The 23774-nt window shown below is 49.7% G+C and overlaps 4 protein-coding genes across 4 annotated transcripts; 3 read left to right on the top strand and 1 right to left on the bottom strand.

Annotated features, from left to right (window-relative positions):
* Positions 1 to 1147: 1147 nt before the first annotated feature.
* On the top strand, positions 1148 to 2728 carry BKA55DRAFT_510132 (cytochrome P450; the record flags this gene model as incomplete). Its single annotated transcript, XM_046187570.1, has 1 exon — positions 1148 to 2728. One exon carries the CDS (start codon positions 1148 to 1150, stop codon positions 2726 to 2728), a length of 1581 nt encoding a protein of 526 aa, XP_046049935.1.
* Positions 2729 to 3544: 816 nt separating this feature from the next.
* Positions 3545 to 7306, bottom strand: BKA55DRAFT_674954 (major facilitator superfamily domain-containing protein). The gene is made up of 4 exons (XM_046198058.1): positions 5972 to 7306; positions 5306 to 5479; positions 4788 to 5214; positions 3545 to 4736 (listed from the first exon to the last, which is right to left on the bottom strand). The coding sequence occupies exons 1-4, from the start codon at positions 6950 to 6952 to the stop codon at positions 3628 to 3630; spliced, it is 2691 nt and encodes an 896-aa protein (XP_046049934.1). The 5' UTR covers positions 6953 to 7306; the 3' UTR covers positions 3545 to 3627.
* Positions 7307 to 8331: 1025 nt separating this feature from the next.
* Positions 8332 to 21068, top strand: BKA55DRAFT_689184 (putative FSPN1; the record flags this gene model as incomplete). The annotated part of the gene is made up of 9 exons (XM_046199321.1): positions 8332 to 8675; positions 8725 to 8752; positions 8820 to 8854; positions 8914 to 8995; positions 9105 to 9141; positions 9196 to 9488; positions 9537 to 9987; positions 10040 to 16911; positions 16989 to 21068. 9 exons carry the CDS (start codon positions 8332 to 8334, stop codon positions 21066 to 21068), a joined length of 12222 nt encoding a protein of 4073 aa, XP_046049933.1.
* Positions 21069 to 21820: 752 nt separating this feature from the next.
* On the top strand, positions 21821 to 23755 carry BKA55DRAFT_613245 (glycosyl hydrolase). Its single transcript, XM_046196680.1, has 2 exons — positions 21821 to 22435; positions 22484 to 23755. The coding sequence occupies exons 1-2, from the start codon at positions 22019 to 22021 to the stop codon at positions 23702 to 23704; spliced, it is 1638 nt and encodes a 545-aa protein (XP_046049932.1). The 5' UTR covers positions 21821 to 22018; the 3' UTR covers positions 23705 to 23755.
* Positions 23756 to 23774: the final 19 nt, after the last annotated feature.

The raw sequence follows: 23774 nt of genomic DNA, 5'->3' as shown, positions 1-23774 counted from the left end.
CATATAACTATAGTAGTTTTTTATTCCTATTAAAGTAAATATTATTATTAAATTTCTCTAAAACCTTTAAATATATTAAAGTATTATTATTAAGTATAAAATTAAACTTATTATTAGGTATTTTATATATATATAATATATATAATTAAAAAGTAAATAGTAAAATACTATTATAATATTTTATTATTTTATTTTAATTTTATTTATTAATAAATGCTAAAATTTAATTTTAAAATATAAAAAGTTAATAAAGTATTATAAATTTAATATAAAAATTTTTTAATATTAATACTTAAAATAAAATATAAATACCCTTACTTCTATTATAATATTAGTAATCTATTTTATACCCATCTCATAAAACAGTGTCCTTAATTTCCAGGCATTCTTAGCTTACGGTGTGTATATAACCTTATCCTCTCATCCCTCCCACGAGAACTATTCCCGGCCTACAAGCGGGACGGCCCATATCTGATACAACCCACTCCACAGTTTCTTGGGTTGCATCTGTCTTATGTACATACACGACTGTGCATTTCTGGGTTACCGGCAAGACGGCACTCAAGGGGGGCTTGGAAGCTTTTCATTAACGCAAGCATGATCTGACACTCGCTTAGATAAATCCGCGCATATGATCTGATGTTGTCAACGTGCGCTTATAATCTTGCATGACGGCACATTGTCTGATACAGATTCCTACATGCGAGATTACGGCGTAAATAACTGGGATTCGTTCCTGCGTTAACAGGGCCAATCGCCATTGTTCTTGGGGGCGAGGCAGAAGGATTCTCGTTGATTGAGTTGGAAGGATTGTGATGGGATTGTGAGGAAACTGGGCTTGCGTAATGATGGTATGATCACGGCTGATAAACGCGGGAAGAGGTGAGATGCCCAGACGTGAAGTGGGCGAGGGTCAGCTCCTCCCTGGTAGCTGCGTGCATGAGAAGATGATAATCGTGCAGGAAAATGAGGAAAGGTACTTTCACTGTTTGTATCTTCTTCAGTCAGCCTTTGAGAGAATCAGGCGATATGGACGACCAGTTGTGAATAAGGCATTACATATGTGAAGCTCTACCAGAGTTTGAATCAGTATGACTTTCGCACAACTGAGCTTCTATGTCCAAGACTAGAGGCAGAACAAGACAATATGTCAAACTCTACAGGCTTTATCGCCGATTTACCTGGTCTTTTTACAGACATACCAGGCTTTGTTGCTGATATCCCTTCTCGGGTTGACTTCACATCTATACCCGTTATCTTATCTTCCACTGTTGCTGTCCTCGCCTTCACGTCCTTCATCAAGTATGTCGCTGAAAGGCAGCAAGAAAGGTCAATGGGCTTCGGCCACGTTCCAACTCTGTGGCAGTGGGATCCATTCTATGGCGTTGACGCCTTCATCGCTATGCTACTAGCTTTGAAGAACAACCGCTACGTCCCATGGCTTGACAGCTTGCACGCCAAGATGCCCAAGACGTTCGCTCTTACGTTCCTCGGTGGACGTCAGATTTGGACTATTGAACCAGAGAACCTCAAGACTGTTGCGAACAATCTTGCAGATTTTCAAGTCGGTCCAATTCGCTACAACAGCAAAGCTGGACAACCCTTCGCTGAGAAGGGTATTGTCGGCGCTGATGGCAAAGACTGGGAGTTTGCGCGTGCTCTTGTCAAACCATTCTTCATGCGAGAGTGGTACGCCAATTGTGAGCGCATGGAGCCTTTCGCCGAGAGATTCTTTGCGGGCATTCCTGCTGATGGCGAGACCTTTGATATGTTTCCCCATCTGAGGACTTGGTCATTGAATCTCAATCTTCAGTTCCTTTTCGGCGATTATTCTGATATTGTTACTGAGGAAGAGACCAATGAAACAACTGATGCTTTCATCACTGGTTTGGCATATGCACGAATCCGTCTTCTCTTGCACCGCGTTCTCTGGCTCTTCCCATGGAAGACGTGGTACAAGGTTGTTGGCACGATTCACAGTTATGTCAACAAGCATATTGCCAAGGCCCGTGCTGAACTCAAAGAGCGTGAAGAGCGCATCAGCAAGGGTCTTCCTGTTGGGCCGGAGAGACGGGATGTCTGCTGGCACATGGTTCGGGAGCTACCGAATGACGATGAAGTCAGATCTCATCTCTGCCTGCTCTTTGTACCCAACAATGAGACTACTCTAATTTTCCTGTCCAATGTGATGTGGAATTTGGCCAGACAGCCTGAAATCTGGGAACGGCTTCGTGAAGAAGTGAAGGGCAAGGAATTGAACTTCAACAGTCTCCGCAGCATGAAGCTTTTACAGAACGTTCTTACAGAAGCTCATCGCATCACCCCAGTCGGTCTCTTCATCGCGCGCGCAGCAGTTCGCGACACGACCCTCCCGCGAGGCGGCGGTCCAAAAGGCGACCAGCCCGTGCGTGTGCGCAAGGGTAACATTGTGCAGATCAACAAGGCAGTCATGTACAAAGACCCAGACTACTGGGGCGATGATGCCTTGGAGTTTAATCCGGACCGCTTTGATAAGATGCGTCCGGGGCTGAGCCTTACGCCGTACAACACTGGGCCAAGACGATGTCCTGGTGAGATGATGACGATGAATGAGTGTGGATACATGGTTGCTCGTATGGCGCAGACTTACAAGAGGTTGGAGTGTAGGGATCCGACGCCGTTTGTTGGTGTTTTCCGTATTGGGCAGTTGAATAAGAATGGATGCCAGGTTGCAGTATACAGAGAGTAGTTGACTAGATAGAGGGAAAGACTAAGTACCTTTCCAAGAAATAGAGTTTGTCCACTTCCACTTTTGGCTAAGACTATGTTTCTTGACTTATCACATCGTATCTTAGGGGCATGTGCAAGTGATGCCTTGTTGGCCATGAATTGGTCTAGGAAGTAGCAAGCTAACATGCTTGTCAACCTCAATCAACATTGCCATATCAAACTTGGAACTTGTAAACTATTGTATCTCTTCTCCCGAACCTCATCGGGCAGCAAAGTAAGATCCAAATAATCACGTCTTGGCAGTCCATCAAGGACGTTACAGTCGCCAATGCCGCCAAGAAAATGTGCTTACACGCATCTGACAAAACTGCATGGGATTCACGAAATACCACACATAGTACCCCATGTGGATCTTTCCATGTGAAACTGACAGTTACTTGAGGGGAGGCAAAAAACTTAAGACCTCTGTTCTAAGTGACAAAAAGACTTAGGTAAATATATTATAAACTTAGCGGGTCTTTAGGCTGGTTTATTCATCACCCTAACTTTAGGTTTGAAGTTTTCTTGTTCCCTGAGAGTACTCTAGAAGCAAGGTCGCGGCAGATAATGTGTAGGGTAACGGTGGAAGGATTCAGCCGACTGATTCGATTTCGTAATTGACAAGGATACAACGGGGAGTCGGAAAAACTTGGCACACGGGCACTACTCGGGAGCGCTATGAGTAGCCCAATTCGAGTCATGTAGCTTATTTTTATGGCGTATTTAGTGTAAACTCTACTCAAGTAATGTCCGGGCAGAAAAGCACTCAGTACCGGGTAAGCAGTGGTCAACTGTACTGTCATCAAGTTTCATTCAATAGCTGGAACCCAAAGTTCTTTTCTAATGTACCATTTTAATGCCGCTTTTCCGTATCTGATCTCATGCTCTACTATTGCCATTCGTGTTGGCATTCTCGGCAACTGGTTCCCCTGCTGTCTCTTTCGTCTCTGTGCTTTCAGTCCCTGGTGTCTCCTCTTTTGGCTTATTCTGCTTGATACTCCTCCACTCCATACAAACAGCCCCCAGGTAGCCTATACAGGAGAGAATGAGTCCACAAAGGAAGGCCTGCCGTAAAGAAGAGTTGTAGGCAACAAGAACAAGCCGTTTCGTTGACTCACTCAAGCCATCCAAAATTCTGGTAGCACCTTCTTGTTGAAGATTGAATACATCAACACCAGGGATAACACTGATTCTTCGTACCAGTTCATTTGTGAAGAGATTTTGTCCAACGCTGACAAAGATGGCACCCCCCAAGAGTTGACAGAAAATCAGGACAGACGTGCCTGTCGGGACGTCCTCCAAAGGCAGTACAGTTTGTGATGCGACCAGAGGGATCTGGAGGGTGATGCCTAAACCAAAACCGTAGGGGATTTGGTAGCCAATCCACTCTCCACTGCTCGTATGAACTTTGAGTAAAGTGAGAAGTCCGGTACCGACACACATGATGGCGTTGCCAACGAGCATGAAAGGCATATACTGTCCAATAATTTGAACACCACCAGCACTAACAAACGACGCAATTACTTGAGCGACGACAGTGGGCAGAAGGCGAATGCCTGATTGAACAGCACTGACGCCCTTGATAGCTTGGAACCAGATGGGAAGGTAGTATAGTGTTGTCATCATCGTAGCTCCAGTACAGAACATGGAGAAAGATGAGGCTGCGATGCTGCGTTGAGTAAAGATATGCGGCGGTACAGTTGCGTGATTCGGAAACAGGATCTGAATGGCGACAAAGGCGATAAGGCAGACGCCAGTAACAACAAAAAGTGCGATGATGCGACCGTTGGACCATGGGTATTTTGTACCTCCCCATCGAAGAGCAGTAAGAAGACTAATGATACCGCCGAGAAGCATAACGCATCCTGGGCCATCGAGACGAAGGAGCTTTTCTTTGAGGGGAAGGCGAGCAGTTGCGCGATCGGGGACCTGAAGTAGGAACGCGAGAAGGGCGGCAGCAACAGCCCCGATGGGTAAATTGATGTAAACTAGACCTTCGATTAGCAACGCCTTTAGTTCTTTCAGACGGTTGAACTCACAGCACCATCTCCACGTCGCTGAAGAATCTGTAAATGCACCTCCTAGTAGAGGACCTAAAACGCTGGTGACACCAAATATGGCAGCAACAACAGCCTGGTAAGGAGTTCTCTTCTCCAAAGGGATACAGTACACCGTCACGATAACAGCACCGGCATAAATCCCAGCACTTCCAACGCCAGCAATTGCGCGACCAACGATAAGCGCAGTGGAAGATGGTGCAGCGCCACAAACTGCTGAACCAACTTCAAAGATCAAGATGCTGATTAGAAAGATGATCTTGACGCTGAAGAATGTGTATAGTCGGCCGAACATGAGCTGAAATGCGCATGTTGTCATGAAGTATGCAGATGCATACCAGCCGACATCGGCAACGGCGCGGAACTCGTCTGTAATTTTTGGAATGGCGGTCGAGACGATTAATCGATCCTGTAGAGAATCGATCCATTAGCCTTTGCCATTATTGTACTGAGGACAATTTTGCGAGTAATTGGGACTTTTGAAGGGGGTCTTCGCGTACCAGAGCAACCAAAAACATGCTCAGATAAGCTGATGTCATGATTAGAGCGAGCTTCATACCGTGAGGGTAGTCAATGGCAGCCTCTTCCTCCGCAGTAGCTCTCGCATCATGAACAACATGGTGCTCATCCTCGTTGGGAGGCTTGTTTCGTTTCAGGAACATCATGTTGAAGCGCTGTGTGTGATGCAGTCGAGCTGACCACGGTGGCTGCGCGAAGGGAAAAGATCAATAGTCAATCTGTAGAGCCGCGGGGCTAAGAAACATGGAAATTGTTTCCGAAAAGGAAAAGAACTCATTACACGAAATCTGACACGGAACCAAGAAAGACACCGATTGTCCTGACGTAAATTGGGTATGGACCAACCAAACATCTGTGGAGCAGGGATCATGAAAGTGGTCTGATCAATTGCAGGGTAGGACATTCCTTCAAGAAGGAAAAAGAAACATGAGATATGACATTTTATTCATGATTTGACATGGTGTAATCAAGGGCAGAATTACGAAACAATGTTCAATAATACTGCTTTCACTACCTCCGTGACTACCATGTTGAAGCACTCCAACAATCGCTGTCTAAAGTAAGTAAACTAACTTATGCCCCCGAACAGTCCCCGCCTTGATCTCCTCTAAGCCCTGTAGGGCGCCCTCCAATCCACCCTCCCTCACCTGGACAGGATGCGGAACGATCTTACCATCGCGGAGCAACCCCTCCAGCATCCGCGCAAGATCGACACCAAACTTTCTCAGCTCGGGATTACCAGGCCGGCCATGAGGCGGAGGCATGTCGATGTCCAACCCCGCCATCTCAAGCCCATACGTAAATCCCGACTTAACCGTCTTTCTCGTTCGCGTGATGGCTTCGTGGGGGACATGCACCGTCTCGTAGTGACCACCCATTCGGCCGATTGCTCGGAAGCAAAACCGCGCTGAGTCAACCGAGCCAATGCAGTCAAAGGCGTATTTGAGTCCGTTCTTGGTGAGCCTCTTGATTGCGTCCACGGAAGCGTCGGGATCGCGATAGTCAAAGCACTCAACGGCTTGGGACTTCTTGGCGAGTTCGTAGCTGTTGGGGGAACATACAGCAATTGGCAGAAGACCAGCCAGACGCGTCAACTGGCAGAAGATGGTGCCTGTTGCTGTCCCACCCCCGTAGACGAGCACGTAGTGGGGTGTTGGCGAGGGCTGCAGGGGTGTCCCGGGGAGCTCAAGCCGCCTCATGGCAAGGCCTGCAGCCATGAAGACAGTGCCGAGAGACGCCATGTCAGCAAGGGAGTACCCGGGTGGCTTGCGAAGGATGAAATCCTCCTGAGCGAGAGTGTACTGGGAATACGCTCCCACGTCCGGCATGGAACGGTTCATGCCAAGCACCATGATTCCTACCTCATCGCCTATTTTAAGAGGACTGTCTGAGGAGTCTGGACCAAGAGCAATGACTTTACCAGCACAGTCAAAGCCGCCAATTGCTCCATGGACGGTATATCCGCTTGTAAGCTTAGTGTCAATGGGGTTGAGGCCCACCGCCACGTTTCTTACCAGTACCCATCCCTTTCCAGGGGTAGGAACCGGCGCAGTGTCTGTCAGTTCGAGGGTATCACGCTCGGTGCCGATAAGAGCACGCTGCGTCTTGGGGATGGCGATTGGCTCCATTGTTTGTCGTTGCCTGCTTGGGCCCTGTTAGCGAAGAGTCGAAATAGATGCTCTATTTAACTTGTTTAGATGCCAGCATCCTGGTAAGACGTATGCAGGTTGTTGTTGATATCACACCATTTGAGGGTGTAGGCAGGTTTGACTAGAGAAGGAATCTAGATTGATAGCTTGGCTGATGATTGTTGCATCTGAAGGAGCTGAATGCTGGAGTTGATATGGAGAAATTGAGCACGAATGGCGAGTGGATGAGTGGGATGATGCAAGGCGGTTAGAGATGCAGGACCCTTGTTATCATATGTGGGACTGTTTGCTCCTGGTGTGAATTAAGCACTGCCCTTAAAGGCTTATAAGAGGGTTATAATAAGTATTATTAAGTAGTAATTATATTATTATAATTAGTTACTAATAAAAAGAAACCCCTTAAAGGCTAAAACCTATATATATTTTTTATAATTTAATACTTTTATAAAAGACTTATTAATATTTAAAAAAATATTTATCTTAACTATAAAACATTTTTAAAACATTTTTAATAAAATCTTTATATAATTTTTTAAATTTTAAATTTTTATACTTGAATAGTAATAAATCCAATAAGTAATAGCTATTATATGACCTGCATATATCAAGCCTTATGTAACAAGCTTACACATATCAAAGTCAGCGACTTCATCATGCTGCACCTCTTATTTACAGATATCAGGCCATTATCTCTTTCAACCCGATTCACTCACGCATGCCATTGATATGACAAACACCTGCATGAACCTTGCCCATCCTTCGGATCACATCAGCACTCCATAAACCCTATTCCACCAATAATCGGATCATCATTCGAAAACATCTCTATACTTGGCTCAAGAGTATCTCTCCAAGACGCCACTCCTGAAACCTCACCACAATCCTTCTGCAACATTCATCACCAATTATTGACAAGTCAACTCCAATGACCAATCTTCTCCGCTTTCTTTGATAAGCTTACAGTTGCAGAGTTGCAAAGGACCGTGATATCATACACACTGAGGGCTGAATCCCAAGAGTTTTGAGCCGGTAGCCGAGCGTGGCAGTAGGATTATCGGGACCGGGAAACGAACTGTTCATCCGGTAAGTGAGAGCGGCTGTGAAGGCGGAGTGGAGAAGCTGTTCAGAATCCTTGATGGTCGAGCCCCTGGAATCCCATTCCCATCTAGGATGTAGCCGTGATAGAGCATCGAGTAGATTTCCCATCTGTTAGCAAAACAAGTGAAGTCCTGAGGTTCTGTCTTCCCACCCACTATCTTATAAAGTCAACGCCACAGTTAGCCGTAACAAGCTGAACTTAGTGAACCCCCTTACTTTTTTGCCTTTGAGAATTCCTTGAAACACTACTATCTTTTACAATGACAAAATTCTCAAAGACTAATGAACCCATTGCGGTGATTGGCACTGCGTGTCGTTTTCCCGGCGGTTGTAACACACCTTCCAAGCTTTGGGATCTGGTGTGCTCATCCCGAGATGTCCTGCAGAAGGTGCCGCCGGCTCGTTTTAATGTGGACTCTTTCTACCACGCTGATCCGACGCATCATGGTACTACCAATGTTACGCAGAGTTACTTCCTAGATGAGGATGTTACAAAGTTTGATAATGGCTTCTTTGGCATTCAGCCCATGGAGGCTGAGGCTATGGATCCTCAGCAGAGATTGTTGCTGGAGACCGTTTATGACTCTGTTGTTGATGCTGGTTTGTGAGTTACACCGGGTGTTTCTGGGGAGATAGTCACTGACAATATGCAGGGCGATGGAGGACTTGAAAGGCTCAGATGTAAGTTTCGAAAGCAACACTACAGATCATATCTCTTGTTACAGAACTGACCGATCTTGACATGCAGACATCAGTATTTGTGGGACAAATGTGTGACGACTGGTGCGTACTCAGATCATATACCTGCACTTTCAATATGTTACTGACAATGCATGATACAGGGCTCAAATGCTTGCCAAAGACTGGGACGACATTCCCACCTACATGGGCACTGGCGTTTCTCGCGCTGTCATGTCCAATCGTGTATCATACTTTGGTAAGTAACTTCCTAAATCTCAGATCTCAATTGCTAACGTCGTAACAGTAAGTGAAACGCTACGGCACTTGTGCAGAACTAACATGAACGACCCAGTTTGACTGGCACGGTCCCTCCATGAGCATCGACACAGGTTAGTTTCTCCATCTCTGATCTACAAACCCCACAAGCTAAAAATGATCTACAGCATGCAGCTCAAGTCTGGTTGCAGTGCACGAAGCAGTCAGGACTCTGCGTAGCGGCGAGTCCAACGTTGCAGTTGCTGCAGGTGCAAATCTCATCTTGCTTCCCGGCATGTACATCTGCGAAAGCAAGCTGCGCATGATTTCTCCTACGGGTCGAAGTCGTATGTGGGATGCTAACGCTGATGGGTATGCTAGAGGTGAAGGATTTGCCTCGGTTATTTTGAAGACGCTTAGTCAGGCTCTCGCGGATGGAGATCCTATTGAGTGCATCATCCGCGAGACTGGCGTGAACCAAGTAAGTGACGGGTGGCTCTGCGCATGAGATAACTACTAATCATTCTAGGACGGCAAAACACCAGGTTTGACTGTACCTAGCAATACTGCTCAAACAGCTCTCATCCATGATGTCTACCAACGCGCTGGTCTAGACATCACCAAGCCCTCAGATCGTCCCCAGCTCTTCCATGCCCACGGGACAGGTACCAAAGCCGGAGATCCTAAAGAAGCTGAGGCCATTTCCAAAGCATTCTTCAGCGAAGACCAATCTTATGATGAGAAACTCTACGTCGTTTCCATCAAGACCCAGATTGGTCACACGGAGGGCACGGCGGGCCTTGCAAGTCTGGTTGGGACCATGATGGCGATGAAGAATGCTACTGTGCCCCCGAACATGCACTTTGAGACGCTCAACCCTGACATTGAGCCATTCTACAGCAATCTTGAAGTTCCGACTACTGCAAAGGCCTGGCCTTCTGTACATGGAAGTGTCAAACGTGCTAGTATCAACAGCTTCGGTAAGAGTCTCAGCACAATCATCCAATTTTGACATTAGCTGATTACTTGTAGGCTTTGGTGGTACCAATGCTCATGCAATCTTGGAGAGCTACGAGCCTGCTCTTCACAGCCAGGCAGTAGCGGCAACTGAAGTAGAGTCTCCTCGTCTGTACACACCACTTTTGTTCTCTACCAACAGCGAAAAGGCTCTCAGAGAAGCTCTCTCGTCATATTTGAGCTTCTTGGAAGAGCGATATGAGACAAACATGTCCGATCTAGCTTGGACCTTATACAACCGACGCTCAACACTACCTTACAGGAGTAGCGTCGTTGTTCCAGGCGCTTCTGGAAATCCTCAAGAGGCTGCCAGAAGTGCTATTCTTGCTGAGATTGAGCGTCTGACTGACTCGACGCACAAGCTCCACCGATCCTCAAGTGTCGCTGCACCTAAGATTCTTGGTGTCTTCAGCGGGCAGGGCGCTCAATGGCCTCGCATGGGCGCCATACTTCTTGAGTCATCTGCTTGGGCACGTGGTAAGATCGCTGAGCTTGACGGCTTTCTTGCTGAGCTTCCCGCTCCAGACGCACCCAACTTCACACTAGAGTCGGAGTTACTCGCCTTCAAGGAGACTAGTCGCGTCGCCGAGGCCGCCATCTCACAGCCCCTCTGCACTGCTGTTCAAGTCCTCCTCGTTGATCTCATCCGAGAATTGGCAGGCATCCAGCTCAGCGCTGTAGTCGGCCACTCTTCTGGTGAGATCGCGGCAGCGTACGCCGCTGGCTTTATGACCCGTCGCGCGGCAATCGTAACAGCTTACTACCGCGGACGCTATGCCAAACTCGCTGCTTCACCGTCTTCCAACGAGATCAAGGGCGCTATGGCAGCAGTTGGAACAGACGAAGCCGACGCACTTGAGTTTTGCGCCCTTGAAGACAACGCTGGTCGCATCACCGTTGCAGCTGTCAATGCTCCCTCTAGCGTCACTCTCTCTGGTGATGAGGATGCTATTGAAGAGGCTATCGCTGTCTTCCAAGACGAAGGCAAATTTGCGAGACGACTTAAAGTTGATACAGCGTATCACTCTAGTCACATGCAGGCGGCGGCCGGTCCGTATCTTGAGGCTCTTCAGAGAAGCGGTGTCCGCTTCGATGAAGACGTCGCTTCTGAGCAGCGCCCTCTGTGGTTCTCAAGTACTAAGGTTAACGCTGCGCCTATGAAGCGTGAGAACTTGAGTCCTCAGTACTGGATTGATAATATGGTCAAGCCAGTCATGTTCGCCCCAGCTCTTGATTGCGCGCTGGGGCATTCGGGACCTTTTGACATGGCGCTAGAACTGGGACCCCATCCTGCACTCAAGGGCCCTGCTCTCGAGAGTCTTGGAAGCGGTACACCATACCAAGGTGTCCTTACCCGTGGTAAAGACGACATTGAGAGTATTGCGGATTGCTTTGGTGCTGTCTGGCGCAATCTGGGTCGCGGCCACGTCAACTTTGCTTCAATTGACGCCACGCTCTCCGGTCGCTCATCAACACCTACTGTGGTCAGAGACCTCCCTCCATACCCTTTCTCAGCAGACTCTCAAGTCTTCTGGTCTGAGTCTCGTCTCTGTGCCGCCCTTCGTCAAATGGATGAGCCCGTCCATCCTATCCTAGGTCGCCGTATGGTCGAGAACAGCGTCCCAGGAATGACCCAATGGCGTAACATTCTTCGCGCCCGTGAGATTCCCTGGCTCCGTGGTCATCGTCTTCAGGGACAAGTCATCTTCCCTGGCTGTGGATACGCAGCTATGGCTCTTGAAGCGGCGATGATACTGGTGCGAGATCTCAAGGATTCTCCGACCGTGAGATTGTTGAGTCTTTATGATCTTACCATGGATCAGGCGATTGTCTTCAACGATGACAGTTCCAGCGTTGAAACACTTGTTACTATGAAGACTGTTGAGAGCAGCCACGATGAGCTGATCGCTGACTTTGTTTGCTGCTCTTATCACACTCACGGACTGGCACCAGCTGTTACGTCTACTCACGCTCATGGTCGCGTCGTGGCTCGTCTTGGTGCTCCCTCAGCAGATTCCATTCCTGGCCAGGCCGCCCAAGACCCATCTCGACAATTCAACCTCGCTCCAATTGAGATCGACCGCTTCTACACTGAGCTGGCCAAGCACGGATACCAGTACTCTCCTCCATTCAAAGGCATCGTCGAGATTGAGCGCAAGTCCGACTTTGCGATCGGAAAGATCGTTGATCAATCTGGTCCTGAATGGGAAGACCAAGTCGCTCTCGCTCATCCTGGTCTCATGGACTCTGGTGTACAGACTGTTCTTGCTGCTATGGCTGCGCCTGGCGATGGACGTCTGTGGTGCTTGCAGATGCTGGTAGGCATTGATGCCATTCACGTCAACCCTTATTTCGCTTCAGCTGCTCGGGGCGCAACTATGGCTTGGGAAGCGAGTACTACTCTCGGTGAGGATGCGAATTCGTTGGGTGAGGCTGTCGGTGATATGAAGATGCTGTCGCCTGATGGTCAGCAAGCGTACATTGCCGTCGAAGGTGCCAGAATGAGGCCATTCACTCCTGCTACTGCTGCCAATGACTCACCCATCTTCTCTACATGGGTCTATGGCCCTTCTGAGCCCGATGGTGTTCTCGCATCGCGTGTCAACCGCCCTCAAGAAGTTGCTGATGCAGAGATTCGCTCAGCCGATAACCTCGATAGACTGTCATTGTTCTACGTTCGACGTCTCACTGAGCTTATCCCTGCCGGCTCGAAGGCTCGGGAGGATGCCCAAGAGCCCTTCAAGCGTCTTCTCACTTGGTGCGACCACGTCATCGGTCTTGTCAGCCGTGGGGAACATCACTTCCTGACTCCAGAGATGATGAATGACACGCAAACTGAAGTCGATCGTCTTCTTGCTGAGTATGCCAACTCTAATGACTTCAGGCTCACGCACGCCGCTGCGAGAGCCCTTCTTGAAGTCGTCCCTGCGAATGAGGGTAATGTGCATGAGTACCTTACCAAGGACAACATGCTCAATCGTTACTACGAGGAGACTCTTCGGTACGAGGCCAGTGATCAGAAGATGTACAACATGATGCGCCAACTTGCCCATATCTACCCTCAGATGCGCGTCCTTGAAGTTGGTGCCGGTACTGGTGGTGCGACATCCCACGCGTTGCCTGCTATTGACGGTGCCTTCTCGGTGTACACCTTCACAGACATTTCCACCGCGTTCTTCGACAAAGCAGAGGAGAAGTTCAAGGATTACTCCGGTCGCATTAACTTCAAAGCTCTTGATATGAACAACAGTATCGAAGAACAAGGCTTTACCGAGTCATCTTACCACGTCGTAATGGCTGGTATGGCTTTGCACGCGACCGGCGATGTTGAGGGAGCTCTCCGCAACATCCGTCGTCTTCTCAAGCCCGGCGGTCGTCTCATCGGCTTCGAGAACATCAACAACGACGCCGTGCGTTTGGGTATCGGTATGGGTGGTTTTGCCGCCTGGTGGTCTGGCGCTGAGTATGGTCGCCCTTGGGGTCCCATGTTGACGCTTGAGCAGTGGGACGATGCTCTGAAGAGAACGGGCTTCACGGGTGTTGATACGCATACTGTTGGCCACAATCAGACACAGCCTATGTGTCTCTGGGTCTCGATGGCGAGAGATGAGAAGGTCGATCTTCTGAGGGAACCACTCACTGTTGTGCCTGAGAAGCAGCAGAGCTTGGTGGTCGTCGGCGGAAAGTCTCTTGGTACGATGGATCTCGTTGAGAAGACCAAGTCTCTCGTCGCGCCATTCTACCAGACGACAAACCACTTTAGATCCATTGAAGCTCTCAACGACATCACTGAAGACCAATTCCCCGAAGGCTCTTCAGTTCTCTGTCTCACAGAACTCGATGAGCCTGTTCTCCGTACCGTCACAGACCCCAAGCTCGATGGCCTCAAGAACCTCTGGGCACGAGGCCGCAACATCCTATGGGTCACCAAAGGCGCAGCTTCCGAACAGCCCTACAACAACATGGTCGTCGGTCTCGCGCGATCAATTCGTCAAGAGTACCCTAGCATCACTCTTCAGACGGTCGATCTCGATAACACGACCGTCGGCGATGGATCGTGGGTACCTCCTTTTGTCGCCAGTGCTCTGAGGCGCATTGAACTTCTCGACAAGTGGAAGCGTGAGGAGATTGCCCATGGCACTGATCTGAACGACAAGCTTCAATGGACTCAAGAGTCTGAGGTGCGGGTTGTTGACAAGAAGACTTACATGCCGCGATTGAACGTCAACAAGGAATTGAACCATCGCTTCAACTCAATTCGTCGTATCATCCATGAGGAAGTTGATCCCCAGTCCCCAAAGACCTCCTTCAGTCTCAATGCCAGTGCCAATTCACCATTGTCAGCTCCTATCATTGGACAGATCTCGCCTTTGCGTGTTCAACCGGAGACTGATGATACACTCCCAAGCTACCAGGTTCGCATTCTTCAGTCACTTCTCCAGGCTTTGAGGATTGGCACCTCGGGTTTCTTCCGTCTCTGTGTTGGCGATGCTGATGGTAAACGGTTACTCGCCTTGACACCCTCTGCTGAGACACCAGCGGCAACGCCTGAGGACCTCACCGTCGCACTCCCGGCTGGCGCTTCGGAGGAGCTATCTTCCATCGCTCTGTTGTCTACCGCGGCGCATCTCGTCGCTGCTCAGATTGCCGCGTTAGCCCCTCGGCAGAAGAGTAGTCACATCGTCATTCATGAGGCGGATCCTTTGGTGCGCACTGCAATCATGAACTTGTTCGAGTCGCATCCCGCCCCATCCTGGCGCGTCAGCTTCACAGGCTGCTTGATTGAAGGTCAGCAGCCTGAGGATCTTGCTGGTAAGACTACTTGGCTGGCGCCGGAAATGTCATCTCGCGCTATCAGAAAGATTCTTCCGTCTTTGACCAGTGCCTCGCTCTTGGTCGACTTCTCAGCGCCCAACAGTCCTTCTTCAGTTGTCGCGTCTGCCATGACTGAGTGCCTTCCATGGTACGCTCGCACAGAGAAGTCACTGATCCGACGTCGCGTTGAAGTTCGACCTGGTGATCTGGCAGATGCGAAGGCTGCACTTCAAGCTGCTTGGAGCAAGGCGAGCAGCATGGTTATTGAAGCTCGCGATCGTCAGACCATCCTTCTTAACCACATCGAGGGCTTCACGGAACCGACCGGACAATCGCTTCACCTCGTTAATTGGACCGCTCCATCAGTGCCAGTGCGCGTCCATCCTTTGGATCACCACACCAACATCTTCCGATCCGACAAGACCTATCTGCTTGTTGGTCTCTCGGGCGAAATGGGCCAATCGTGCTGCGAATGGATGGCCGCACATGGAGCGCGATACGTCGTGCTGACTAGTCGCTATCCCAAGGTTGATCAGCGATTCGTCGACAACATGGAGCAAGCTGGTGTCACTGTTGTTCCTCGCAAGCTTGACATCACCAGCAAGGAGTCGCTTCATCTGTGCTACCAGGCCATTACTCGCACGTTGCCACCGATCGCTGGTGTTGCTAATGGTGCTATGCTTTTGCAGGATGTTCTTTTCAAGGACATGGACGCCGCGAACCTCAACAAGGTCCTTGCGCCAAAGGTTAATGGCAGTATTTACCTGGACGAACTGTTTTCTGATACTAAGCTGGACTTCTTCCTCATGTTCAGTTCAGCAGCTAGTATCGTTGGATCTCGAGGTCAAGCCAATTACGCCGCTGCTAACATGTTCATGGCATCCCTCGTCAACAACCGTCGTAAGCGTGGCCTCGCTGCTTCCATCATCAACATCAGTGCCCTCATTGGTCTAGGCTACATTGAGCGACAGAAGATCTACGACGCGAGCTTCTTCAAGGACATTGGTATCGCCAATACCTCTGCTCAAGGTCTTCACCAACTCATTGCTGAAGCCATTCTCGCCGGCCAACGATTCGGTCCTGATGAGGATATCGAGGGAGGTGAGATCTCGCAGGGTATCATGCCTCAATTCTCGGACGATGAGCACAAGTCGTTCTTCATTCATGACTCCAAGTTCAGTAACATGCTGATTGAACGAATCGATGGCGATGCAGATGTTGATGCTTCGGGTAACGCAGCTGCTGTATCGCTCAGCCGTCAATTGAAGCGTGTGACGAGCAAGGACCAGGCGTTAAGGGTCATCACCGACGCTTTCACTCTTAAGCTGAAGAAGATGCTGCGCATTCCTGCAGAGACTGATGTTCCCGAGTCGCTGGCTTTGGTTGATCAAGGTGTTGATTCGCTTGTCGCTGTCGACGTGCGATCGTGGTTCTTGAAGGAACTTGATACCGACATGCCTGTTCTCAAGATTCTGGGCGGTAACTCAATTCTTGATCTCGCAAGCGACGCGCTGGAGAGAATCCCCAAGGCTCTTCTTGACCTGGACCGTGATGATGATGAGGCTAGCAATGAAGCACAGCCCATGAGCGACAAGAAGCTCCCCGAGACTTCCACATCAAGCTCCAGCTCAGACGTTGTAACTGGCGACTCCGACGCTGTCTCACAAAGCTCAGCGACAGACATTTCCACAACCGCAAAGAGCACAGCGGGAGCTGACACGGCAAGCATCCCCCCATCTCTGAGCAACATGAAGAATAACAATGGATCGGACGACAGGCATAAGCGACAGCTTGAAGACGAGGCAGCTAAAAAGCGCCGTGAGGATGAAGAAGCTGCTAAGCAAGCGACGGCGAAGAGGCGGGAGGAGATTGTGAAGAGTTCGAGTGAGATTGTCGATGAGATGTCTCTTGTTCAAAGTCGTTTTTGGTTCCTTACTACGGCGTTGGAGGATAAGACTACGTTTAATGTTACGATTTCGGCGCATTTGAAGGGCAAGGTTGATGTTGGGAAGTTGGAGAGGGCGTTGGAGGGTGTTGCGAGGAGGCATGAGATTTTACGAACGAGATTCTTTGTAAGTTCCGACCTCGATCCTTTTCCCGAAGCAATTGATGCTGCCTTCCTTGAGAGCATTGCTGATCAGTACGCTAGTTTGGAGGCAATTCCCTCGAGACCCCCATGCAAGGCGTTCTCTCCAAGCCAACAGTCCACCTCACGTCTCGACAGATTGCCAGTAAGGCTGATGTTGACGAGGAGATGGAATGGCTTCACTCTCGCCCGTGGAATCTCAATGACTGGGAAACTATCAAACTCTCACTCCTTTCCCAGTCCGACACGGAGCATTGGCTAGTGTTGGCCTTCCATCACATCGCCTTCGACGGGTACAGCCTCGAGATCTTCTGGCGCGACCTGGCACAAGCCTACAACGCCAATGGATCAATTCCGACACTGCCTGATGCGAAACAGTACCGAGCTTATACTGCCAAGCAGCGACGACAGAACCTGTCTAAGCCATTTGAGTGGAGGAAGGCGATTGAGTATTATCGCAAGCTCATCATGCCTGAGCCCGAACCACTTCCTTTGCTGCCTTTTGCAAAAGTCAATCATAGGAAGTTACTGGAGAACTACAGCTGTTACAACGCAGAGATTACTCTTGAACCCTCTGAAGCAGCGCGCATCAGGAAGCTTGCCAAGGCCAATCACTCAACCTCGTTCCACGTTTACGTCGCCGCACTTCAGACTCTGCTCTTTGGTCTGATGCCCAACTCTGTGGATCGCTTATTCATCGCTATGGACGACACAAACAGGTTGGACAAAGACTTCATGGATACAATCGGCCTCTTTGTCAATACCCTCTTCCTCCGCTTCGATCGCAACGATTACAACAAACTCACTTTCTCAGATGCCATCAAAGCCGCACGCACAAAGACTTACAAAGCCCTTGAGCACTCCGTTCTTCCCCTGGACGTTCTCCTCAAAGAACTCTGCATCACCCGCCACGGCGACGCTGTACCCGTTGCGCAAGTCCTGATTGACTACCGTGTTTCGCATAAAGAGTGGTTCAGACTCGGTGATTGCAGAGCTGAAATGGGCACTGGTCGAGCAGAGCGCCAAGGTAGCGATCTTGCGTTTTATATCCTTGATGACTCTGATGAGAAGAACGGTGGGAGTGTTCGCGTTGGTGTTGAGGTCCAATCGTCGTTGTATGATGGGGAGCATGCTGAGATGCTTATCCGGGCGTATACCAATGTTTTGAGAAAGGTTACAGAGGATGAGGCTGGTGCGAAGATGGCCCTCAAGTCACTTCCTCCTTGGAATGAGGATGATTTGTCTATTTCTCTTGGTCCTACGATTGATGCTTGGCCGAACGCCGACACGCTCTCGCATCGCGTTGAAGACATAATTCGAGAGAACCCGTCTGCGCCCGCGCTTGACGATGAGACAAGTCAATTGACATACGAACAAATGGGTCGTCGTATCGATGAGATCGCCAGTGCTTTGACCACTGCCAATCTGAAGGAGGATGACTTTATCGGCGTTTTTCAAGAAACCGGTGTCGACTGGATCTGCTCCATGCTTGCGATCCTCAAGCTCGGAATGACCTACGTGCCCTTGTATCCTCCCATCGGAATGCCGCGACTGGCAGCCAATGTCCAGGTCGCTCAGCCACAAGCAGTTCTCGTTGACGACTCTACCGCCGACAAGTTTGATCAACTAGGAACGCAATCTGCTCAGATGATCCACGTTCCCGCCGCAGGATCTTCTCCAGCTGGTGTGCCTATTCGAGCGCAGCCTGGTCACAAAGCCATGATCCTCTGTACGAGCGGCTCAACAGGTATTCCCAAAGCTGTCGTCCACACAAATCGAAGTCTCAAGGCTCTCGTTGAACCGCACGCCATTGTCCAAGAACAAGACAAACCCAGCTACGCCACTCGAGTCCTTCAACAGAGCGCTTTCAGCTTCGACCTCTCGATTGATCAGACCATGCTCGCGCTCTGCAACGGCGGTTGCGTCTTTGTCGTTCCCAACTCGAAGCGCGGCGATCCTCTTCGTACAGTCGACATGATTGCCCGACACAACATTACGTATACCATGTGCACGCCGTCTGAGTATAGCATCTGGCACCGCTTTGCTCGTGACCGTCTTCTTGACTGCACAGCTTGGGAGAATGCTTCCTCGTCGGGCGGGCCTCTGTCAACTGCGCTTGTTCGTGCGTTTGCTGGCCTTGAGCTACCCCATCTCAGAGTCTTCAATCACTGTGGTCCGACAGAGACAACTGTTACTAACAGGATTGAGCTCGACTTTGATGACTATGCTGAGGGTGAGAAGGCGCAGATGCGATACGTCACTGATGTTGGCTTCCCTTGTGCCAATTACTCTACTTACATCGTCGACGAGAACATGAAGCTCGTTCCACGTGGTTATCCTGGTGAGATCGTCGTTGGCGGCGCTGGTGTCGCAGATGGCTATCTCGGACGTCCGGATCTTACCAAGGAGAAGTTCATTCCTGATCCATGGACTTCGTCAAAGGAGTGGAAGACAATGTATCGCACCGGCGACCGTGGTAAACTTCGTGCGAACGGTATGGTTGACATTTTGGGTCGCATTGAGGGCGGTACCCAGGTCAAGCTGCGAGGCTACCGTATTGAGTTGGGCGACGTTGAGAGTGCCATCTTGAGCGCAGCCCAGGGCGTTCTTTCGGATGCTGTTGTGACTCTACGATACCCTGAGGATCGCCATGAGGATCACGATGACGATGGCTTCCTCGTCGCGCATGTCGTTGTCGCTGACAAGAGTCTTCGTCGTCCTGAAGTAGAGTCCTTCTTGCGGAAGATCATCTCGAAGCTCCCTCTGCCTCACTACATGCTTCCAGCCCTGATGCTACCAATTGATCGCTTCCCACTGACAGCGCATCAGAAGCCTGATCGCAACGCAATCGCAGCACTTCCTTTGCCCGCGTTCACCCCAGCCTCGACCAGTGACGCAAATGTTGAAGAAGGTAGTCTTGAGTCGGAGACACAGAAGAAGATCGCCAAGATGTGGAGGACTCTGGTTCCAGCGAGTGCCTCTGCTACCTTTACAGCAGACACTGACTTCTTCCACGTCGGCGGAAGTTCATTGCTTCTGATCAAGCTCCAGGGCATGATCAGGAAGGAGTTCAATGTGTCGCTCAGGCTTTTGAACTTGATGGCTGCTAGTAAGCTTCGTGAGATGGCTGCGCTGGTGAACGATGAGGTCAGTGGTGGTGATATCGATTGGGAGCGGGAGACCAAGATTCCCGATGAATGGTTGAGCTTGCCTCAAGTCGCGTCACAGAAGACGGATGGACCTGTTCGTGTTCTTGTCACCGGCGCGAGTGGGTTCTTGGGGAGGAACTTGATGTCTCATCTTGCCGAGTCGCCCCAAGTGTCCGAGATACACTGCCTCATCCGCGACGCGTCAATCACGGAGACCAGCGACAAAGTAGCTCTCTGGCGCGGAGATCTCAGTCAGCCGAACCTCGGTCTATCCGACACTGACTTCACGCGTCTCAGCAACAGTGTCGACGCGATCATCCACTGCGGCGCCAATCGCTCGTTCTGGGATGACTACCGTTCGCTACGCGCCGTCAACGTTACCAGCGTCGCGGAACTCATCCGCCTTGCGCTGCCTCGTCGCCTGCCTATTCACGTGTTGTCCAGTGGAGCTGTCAAACGGTATGGAGATGGACATCCACCTGTTGATGGCAACGATGGATACGTCGCGTCAAAGTGGGCTGCTGAAGGATTGTTGCGTGATACTGCGAAGCGAGCTGGGTTGCCTGTGTTTATTCACCGCCCAGCACCGGTATTGGGTGATGCAGAGGCTGGCGATGAGGATACCATCACGTCAGATGGGCTTCTTCGCCTCGCGAAAGCCATTTCACTGCGTCCCGATCCAACAGGTCTGAATGGTACAGGTCATTTCACGCCAATTGATCAGATCTCCAATCGCATCATCGACGCTCTTCTCCAGTCTTCCACTCAATCGCAAGACAAGGTTCAGGTTATTGAACACGCGGGTACGAAGACATTGAGCATGGGCGAATTCGCGAACCTTTGCGAGCAATTGCCAGAGTTAAAGGAACTCCCCACTGCAAACGTGCTTCAATGGTTCGGTAAAGCGAAGAAGCAGGGTTTGAAGCAATTTTTGACGGCGCTGGAGGTGGAGTTTAGTGATGACAAGGGTGATACTGCCGTGATGAGTAGATGAAGGACGCTGTACGGATGGTCCGGAGCAATACGGCCAGGCCGCTGGGGGCAAGAAAACTTCTGACCTTGAGCCAGGGTGCTAGAATTAACTGGTCTAAAGATCTGCTAAGGTATACTAAACTTACCTAAATTTTCATTACTTAGAAAAGAGGTCCTAAGTTTTCTTGCCTCCCCTTGCCAGGTTAGTTATATGGCATGACATAGGTGCCTGGAGTTTGTGGATTGTGGATATTTCTTGCATGTACTTTTTTTTCTCTTTCCTTTTTGTAAATAGACGACTATGTATCCTCATCATGCGAGCATTTTTCTCATCCGAGTATCCGGGAACAATGTTACCGTCAACATCAACCCTGCAGTCAACCCCACCAACTACCCTGCATCTTAATGCCTCTCTCACCGTTCATCCTCCAACAATGCTCAATCAATCAAGCTATTGCAATAAATACATGCTCATGTTCGCTCTATTGGATGATTCCTCAACTACCGGTAATAAATCGCTTCATATCAGAATGTCTCACCTCACTTAAACTTTCCCCATGATTCGACTTGCACGATCAACTTCCATCATCTCAACTGTCGGGCCGTTGATGTGGGGTAGCAAACTCCAAGAGTAGCACCATTCAAGACAAGATCTGCGTTGAGACCTTGAACCTCGTCTTCGATTCGATGACGATAATTATCGGTCCGACACCACCTCGCCAAGTCGGTCCATTTCTCTGGTCTTCCCCCACAACCAGCAGATTAACCTATGTCTCTGACATCACTTCTTCTCCAGATCGGCGTGTTTCTTGCTGGAGATGAACGCGGGGAAGATGGAACGCTAAACAGTTTGTTCGGTGCCGATGGGATGGGACGGCATGGGCTGATGAGGGCGTTTAGGTATATAAGCGTCATATAATCCTCAAAAAGTTGAACAGTCCAGCAAGATACAGTTCTGTCATCTTGATCATCATGAGAGGTCTTTTGTTCTCGACCCTTGCTGGTCTCGTCCAGCTCGGCACTGCCCAGTCCTCTACTTCTCTTTCTGTACCAACGGGAACACCAATTACTGGTGATTACAATGGCACATACCGTCCTCAAGTTCACTTTTCTCCTCCCCAGCACTTCATGAATGACCCCAATGGCATGTTCCGTGATGCCGATGGTCTGTGGCATTTATACTATCAGTACAATCCCACTGCTGTTGTAGCCGGTAACCAGCATTGGGGCCATGCAACTTCAAAGGACTTGTACCATTGGGTGAATCAGCCTATTGCAATTTTCCCACCGGAGAACGACACATTTGTCTTCTCTGGAAGTGCTGTTGTTGATGTCAACAACACGTCTGGATTTTTCCCTGACCAGGACAATGGTGTTGTTGCGATTTACGTAAGTTGTCAACTGCAATGAGACCATATCCCAGCTAACATTTCACAGACCTTAGCATCACCTACCATCCAAGACCAAGCAATCGCCTATTCGCGAGATGGAGGCTACACCTTTACTCCATATGCCAACAATCCCGTCATCAACAGCACCTCCAATCAGTTCCGTGACCCCAAGGTTATTCGCTTCAACGACTCTTGGATCATGGTAGTAGCCTATCCCCAAGACTTCAAGATCGGTATCTTTGAGTCATCCAACCTCAAGGACTGGACACCTACCAGCAATTTCTCCCACCATGGTCTTCTCGGTTTACAGTACGAGTGCCCTAACATGGTCCCCATGCCTTACGTGGATGAAGACGGTGAGAGGCAAGATGATATGTGGCTCATGGCCATAAGCATCAACCCTGGTGCACCATTGGGAGGCTCTATCACTGAGTACTTCCCTGGCACTTTCAACGGTACTCACTTCGAGGCTGTTGATGCTGCTGCACGAATCGCAGACTTTGGCAAGGACAATTACGCTGGACAGTGGTTCTATGGCCTTTCAGAAGAAGAGCTTCCTGTTTCTATTGCTTGGGCGTCGAACTGGCAGTACACCGGTGTTGTTCCTACAGGCGATGAAGGCTGGAGAAGTGCCATGAGTCTCCCTCGCGAGAACTACCTCACCAAAGCGAAGCGTGTTGGCTGGAAGCTTGTTTCCAAGCCGTATGATCTCAGCCCAGTATTGGGTCGTGAGCTTGCCTCCAACAGTAGCTTTGGCAACGGGACACTCATTGTTGACTACTCTGACGTTGAGTCCAACGCTATCTACTGGGAAGTCAACGTCACTGGCATCCCCGACGGCGGGATTCCCTCAACCTCTTCCATGAACTGGACTTTCTCAAGCCCCATCACCAACGAAGCCATCAAGAGCGGCTACTACCTCGGCGGTGATCCCGTTTTCTTCCTCGACCGGGGCGGTGTAAATGGCTTCGATAACATCTTCTTCACTGATAAGACCTCCCTTGGCAGTCTTGCTACCGAGAATGGCACCTGGAGTCTTACCGGTGTTATCGATAGGTCTATCTATGAGGCCTTCCTCAACGATGGTGTTGATAGTGTTACCAACACTTTCTTCTCCACTGAGCCGTTGACGCTTATGGTGTTTAGCGCGACTGACTTGCCGGAGGATATTGAAGTTAGCGTCAAGGTTCATGCTTTGGAGAGTGCTTGGAAGGAGATGGAGAATGATGATGGACTCGTGGCTGGGAACAAGACATCAAGTTCATGAGAAACTGTAATCTTTATATAATCTTAGTATCCATGATGGAAACAAAATAAGAGCTCTTCACCCATTGATT

The sequence above is a fragment of the Fusarium redolens genome (assembly GCF_020744475.1).
Source record: "Fusarium redolens strain MPI-CAGE-AT-0023 chromosome Unknown BKA55scaffold_7, whole genome shotgun sequence".
Taxonomy (NCBI): Eukaryota; Fungi; Ascomycota; class Sordariomycetes; order Hypocreales; family Nectriaceae; genus Fusarium; species Fusarium redolens.
Note: the sequence above shows the minus strand (reverse complement) of the source record. Positions and strands in the feature narration are given on the sequence as shown.